This window comes from Ylistrum balloti, unplaced genomic scaffold (assembly GCF_031769215.1).
Source record: "Ylistrum balloti isolate Yb309-2 unplaced genomic scaffold, AGI_CSIRO_Ybal_v1 Utg369956, whole genome shotgun sequence".
Taxonomy (NCBI): domain Eukaryota; kingdom Metazoa; phylum Mollusca; class Bivalvia; order Pectinida; family Pectinidae; genus Ylistrum; species Ylistrum balloti.
The window spans coordinates 519,207-525,815 of NW_026782056.1; the positions used below are offsets into that span (position 1 = coordinate 519,207).

The following is a 6,609-nucleotide window of genomic DNA, read 5'->3' on the forward strand; positions in this document are numbered from 1 at the left end:
GATAACGGATGCCCATTTCGTGGCATTTCGCCTTTTGTATAAACATGTATCTGTACATTTGACATGTAGTTGATGCAGCTTTCTGTTAATTATGTATAATAAATGCGAAACGGCCACTTTGATTACCATATCTACTGTCTGTGATGTAAAAATCTGGGCAGCAATGATAGCATCGTATTGGTAAATGATCGTACTTAAAAAGATACATGATGTTAACAGACCGATGGACTGCCATTAACATGTATACCATCACACTGCCAATAAACATTATACTGATGCTTCAGATACAGTAATGTTAGCACGACAAGGAACGCGTGCTCGTTAGACAAATTAAACAGACCAGTGTAATTTAGTTCAGTATGACAAAAAATCCTAGTGCCGGCGTATGATTGATTTGTTCATATTTGTTTTCGGGAAGATAAGAGCGATGTTTGACTTCTATAAAAATAGAAATTGTGACAAGAAGACTTAACGAAATGTAATGATGACTGATTGGGTTTATCCTTCTCGAGGTTTCGAATTTTAGTAAACTATATCATTTCATTAGTCATTTGTCAAACTGGAATAGGTACTTCTGAATGTTACACGTTTATTTTGACTCATATCTGTTTTTATGTTTCAGGCATTCTATCAAAGGATCTGACACGAATCGTGGGTACAAGATGGATTTCTAATAAAGGGAATCGGAATCGGTCTCACATTTCCTACAGATGGGCGAGGGAGTGTTCGTTGTTGATGAATTACCTATAAGGAATCGCATGTCATCCAAACCACGAGCGCCAGGTCATGTATCTGGTATTGACTGCCAGCGTGCATGTGGCATACCGTTTTATAAATGAAAAACATGAAAATTCTGTCGTTCAAGGATAACATAAACGTACACACTTCCAGAGATACGTTATTGTGGAGAAGTGTTAGTCGTCGTACACACAAGTACAAAGTTTAAAAAAGGTCCCGAATGTAGCAGGTAGGAGTAGTGTATAGCATGTGTTTGTACGTTACATTTTATGTGGAGCCCAGTTTTATCCAGAATCGGTGTGCTTGATATGATTCATCAGGAGACTCTGGTTTTCAAATGTGACTCGTATCAATTCGTTCCCTGCGATTATACCTGTAACCATGAACATCACTCGAAATTTCATCCTTCCCACGAGACTGGGCAGTGCGGATTTGTCGTCAGAGTTTTAACACCCCGGTGTCTTTACCGTCTCTACAACACTTGTGTCATCACCGTGGCCATTTTAACAATATTACCCAAGAGAACATCATTCATGTCGACTGCAGTACCCAATCAAATTGCATCTTACAACGCGATATCAAACTTCACCAATCACACGATTGTATACAATGAACTGTCGGCCATCAATGAAACTTACAATGGAAGTGATTGGACAAATTTTACAAATTCGACAATTCTCGATTACGAAGTAAAACGGCCAATCATCGGAATAGTTTTGTCTCTGTTTTCAGTGGTGACCATGGTAGGAAATGTGCTGGTGATAATCGCCGTTTTTAAGGAAATGTATCTGAGAACTGTCACCAATTATTTCATTGTTTCCCTCGCTCTCGCCGACCTAATGGTAGGCGGGATCGTGATGCCTTTCAGTATAAGTCTGGAAGTTACCAATGGGGTATGGCTTTATGGCGAGGAATGGTGCGATCTATGGCATTCATTTGACGTCCTGGCGAGTACAGCATCCATCTTGAATCTGTGTGTGATTTCGCTCGATCGGTATTGGGCAATTACAGACCCTATTGCATACACCGCTAAGATGTCCCAATGTAAGGTGGGCCTACTAATAGCTTTCGTGTGGCTCTGTTCCGCTGGTATATCTTTCCCAGCTATTGCCTGGTGGAAAGCGGTTACCCCGAGTAATCTCCCTTCGCACGTTTGTATGTTTACAGAAGACAGTGCCTACTTGATATTTTCCTCCATAGTGTCTTTCTATTGCCCGACTTTCATCATGATGTTCGTCTATTTACGGATATATTTAGCCGCAGCAGCACAAATTAGGAGTTTAAAAGTTGGCAGTAAAGTATTGACGTCGAACGGCAGTCATGGAAATAGAGAAATAATGACCTTGAGAATGCATCGCGGTGGGATGAACTCGCCTCGGAATGGACATGATGAGCATTACAGACGCGCCACGCACGAAGATTACTCTCAGTCATGTGACAGATGTATGGACAGTGACAGTACTGCTTTGACGACACAGGAAAGTAAATTAAATTTACCCCACGCGCATGCGTCTAATGGTGCACACCATCATAGACCAGCAAAATTTATAACAAAGAGGCTCCGACAGTTCGCGCTAAGTAAAAAATTGACTAAACTGGCACGCGAACAAAAGGCAGCCAAAACGTTAGGTATAGTTGTGGGTGTTTTCATAATATGTTGGCTTCCATTCTTTGTTTTTAACGTCTTACAAGGGATATGTGGTGTAAGTTGTCTAGTGTATCCGGAGTTGCTCTTCCCAATATTTACTTGGCTTGGTTATATAAATTCCGGTATGAACCCTGTGATATATGCTCTCTCTATGAGAGATTTCAGACGAGCGTTTGGAAAGGTCCTTTTCTGCTGTTGTCCAAAACAAAGATTTTCTTATCAGCGAGCTCATCAAAAATATACAACATCCTCATCTAGCTTCACAGTGTCATGTGCAGACAGAGTGTAGCAAGCATATCCTGAAAACATACAAAATTGACAGTTTAAGTCATAAGATACTGTACTGTATTTATTTATCACATGCTTCAGGAACTGATGACGTCATATGTCGTATAGGTCACGTGTCCCACTGCTGGTCGGCGGACATTGCCCTGCTCATGCGCTAATTTGGCGATAACTAGCTTGGATATGACGAACGAACCAGAATATAAGAAACAATGTTTTCTCGATATGTCCCATCATTTTGGTTCCTCACTTTAAAAAAATCATGGTTTTGTTTTGTTTAATACTCAGTGTGCGTTTCAATACTGTTCATTTGAAGAATAATATATCAGAATTGAAATAAAATGCGACGATACCAAATAATACATTTGTTGAATTTTAATTATAGTTCCAGACTTCTACCAGACATTTTCTCTTGTTTTGCTCGGGGTGATAGTTGGGACCAAGTTTATACTGTTGGTCTCCTTAGGAACATTGGTAGAATTCCCTAAATTAGTTAACACCTAATTGGCATGAAATGATATCCAATGTGAAATTCCAGCTTCGCCAAGTCAACTGTTCAGGCAACAGAACCTACCTACCACATCTCAACATTTTTCTTCGAAATCTTCTCCAATTAAACCAGACAGCAATTTATCAATTTCACTCCCAAAATATCGTGATTATAATCAATGTTACTTAAGCAGGCGACATCACATACGATTAATAGATTGCACTAACACACGCCGATCTGATTTGTCATATTGTGATCCATCAACTCTCCAGTGTGGCTGAACGAGAATCAAGTGAAACTGGTACGGAAAACAGCCTATGTCACGTTCATTGGAAGTAGCGTGTAAACAAAGAAAATAAACTCTCTTATAAGAAAGATCGCTATGTTTATTAAACGGTTAAAGATAATTCAAACGCCTTTCTACTGAAGACAAGTTTTATGATATTATAGAGAGATGCTTATGCGAATTGCAGAAAAGGCATATTGTTATGGTTTGATTTTTACCTTTTGCAATATTCGTTCATGTTTGTACCATCAAGTTCTGTCTGTAGTGTATTCTATGGGTTATACAGGAGCTGAGGTAATGTTTTATCGTGCCAACACTTAGAACTGAAGCTCCAAACACTTAATACCGAAGAAGAAAAAAATGTCATATTAGGGTACTTGGCCATGAGTTATTCCCCGGCCTACACCAACGTAATACTTGATTACATCACGTCATGAATGATGGGGATCGTGGCCTCGGGGCGACTGCAGCCAATAACTGACGACTGCCATCATATACAAATCAATCACTTTATACACAATCTGGCTTCCAGTAGGTTCACAATAGAGATCGATGGTTTCACACAAATATATAATTGTCAGTTGTGACATCAATATGAACGCCTTTCCGTTGGGTGTTATATCTAAGATTACAAAATTTATATCTGATATTGGTACAGTATTCCTATGAAACAGTAATAAAACACTAAGACGTAATATACTTCGATAAAATTCTATTCTAAATAATCAACTTTCACAAAGGTATTACGTGGAGACTCATAAAGTCAAATGTCAGATAATCAAGGGAGGCAACTCTATTGTAAACCCTAATTGAGACCATCCAGTTCTGTCTGTACACAACCTATAAACACAATGACAGGGACTTTTTGCATGGAGACGAAGGGAACTTAACAATATCATCTTAATATATATCAGGCAGTTATAACCTAAAGACTTTTGTATTTTGTCTTTGGAATGTTAAATATTTTGAACATCATTTTCATTCAGATCGACGTGTTGACCATCATTTTTAGATTATAAAGCTTCTCAACTTAGGAAAAATATTTCTTTACTTTCTAATGAAGATAAAGAAGAAAATACGTATTTTACAAACATAAAGTTTGTTTTTGATCTACAAACTTTGCAATTCATTTTCTTTAACGGTTAAAGATATGGGTTAAAATTTAATGAAATGCATGTGGTTGAAGGTACATAAGATGTTGACATTGGAAGGCCTGTTCGGCTAAAGAGCTGTCTCAGTTTACCGTATATATGGTACACTGTGCAGAAACACGGAACTGAAACGTATGTAATTACCCATAGCCAACATGGCAGATGCCGATCCAGGTACGTAAGTATGAAAAACATGTCTCTGTTTTCATATTTGTAGGGTCATACTGACAGTGCTGTGGGGCTAACGTGTTCATCAAATATCATAAGACATGTTTACAATGAGGCGTTTAACTTTAAGTGTCTATTGGAGAAGAAATGACATGACTGAAAACACATTTCGAAAGCGAAAGTAGTTATGTATAGTCCAAGTTACCTACAACATCGTCGTATTTATGGTAGCTCGCTGCGCTTATCCACTGTAGCTATTTGCACACTTCAAAATATAAGAATAAAGAAAACAGAGACATGTTTTTCTTACTTGTTTCAGTACCGGAATTACTATAAGGACGCCAATTACAGCACAACATCCGGGCTTTCTAGTTGAGGACACCCATCTGTAGACGAGGTATGATGACAAAGCGAGTTGCATTTCAATCATTAATACTTAAATACATATATTGTATTTACACCGAATATTTTTGTACTTTTGCGAGTGTTATGTACTTGTTTTAATGACAATGTCAATGCAGCATGGTATCTGGTGTTAAGACCCTAGTGCTCAATGAATAATATATTTTTTGAATAATGTAATCTTTGTATCCGTTGTCCTATTGATTCTATTTCTTTCATACATATAAATGAACACATGGTCAATTAACTGTCATTTTACATAGTTGTAAGGAAATGCCGTCATTTCGGCCCAGACAGGTTGGGATCATGTCCAGAGATTGAAGTCCGTTGGGGGACGCTTTTCGTGACCTTTGGAACATCAACCATTCCTCACGTCCAAGCCAAACGCATTGGTGACCCAACGTCTGCGCTTGCATGTTAAATGTCTGTGTATCTTATTGTCTGGGGAAGCGAACCGAATTTAAGTAAATTATATCTTACCAAATATACCGATAGAGCCTTGAAGAATCGATCCGGTTTGACGAGATCTTCCTCTAAATTTCAATAAAAAAATAAACGCCACCTCTTCGCACATCGCAGTTTACAATACGCTTGGCAATATCTATTTATAGTGGAATGAATGTATGCGTTGTGTGTCCAGAAAATAGGATACATATTTAATGTTAAATAGAATAATATATCACCTAAAATGAAGAACACAACCTCATTATATATTTGAATATTTCTCGTATTCAGTTAATGATTTACATTAACTCTCAGAGAGTCAAGCAGAAACGGACTTCGATAAAGGAGGTTATCTTTCCGATTATTCCACAGTTCATATTGTCTTCACTGTCGTTAAAACTTGCCATATAGTTTTAAATTGTTCCCACACAACAAAAAGATTTAGTGACCGGGGTTTCAAAAAATCGTCTTAAAGATGTCTGTACGAAAGATGAATGAATTGATTTTAATCCAAAACACTACACATACAGTTAGTATTTCACCATTCACTTGCAATGATATAATGTGTATCTGTTTAAAAGAACCAAAATCTTTACTTTTAATTTTAGCGATTTTCAAGAACTTACATTTTAAATGTGTGGTTGTTAATTCAGTTTCAACGAACACGTCAAATGACAGGCTATGATGAAGATGGCGTTGTGAGAATTATCAAATTACCAATTGAATATATATTATATCTATATTTATGAATCTGTAAAATTCTTCCCAGCAGAGCAAGCGGCTATTAATTCCTTAGAATCGCATCTGTTCCGACTGAGTCTTACTTCCTCTCCCTCGGTCACAGGTGTGTTTTATTCAGACAGGTTACAACTCTCTTAAGTCAATAAATCAACAAGTGTAACACCATCAAATTACAAATTACATTTTCATCTTAAGGTAAATTGAACTAATTTATCTCAAAGGTTTATCTGTACTTTTAAGTTTTAACCTAATTTTG

The 6,609-nt window shown here is 37.5% G+C and overlaps 1 protein-coding gene across 1 annotated transcript; it reads left to right on the top strand.

Moving 5' to 3' along the window:
- Positions 1 to 1,046: 1,046 nt before the first annotated feature.
- Positions 1,047 to 2,675, top strand: LOC132547467 (dopamine receptor 2-like). Its single transcript, XM_060211222.1, has one exon. It carries the CDS (start codon positions 1,047 to 1,049, stop codon positions 2,673 to 2,675), a length of 1,629 nt encoding a protein of 542 aa, XP_060067205.1.
- Positions 2,676 to 6,609: the final 3,934 nt, after the last annotated feature.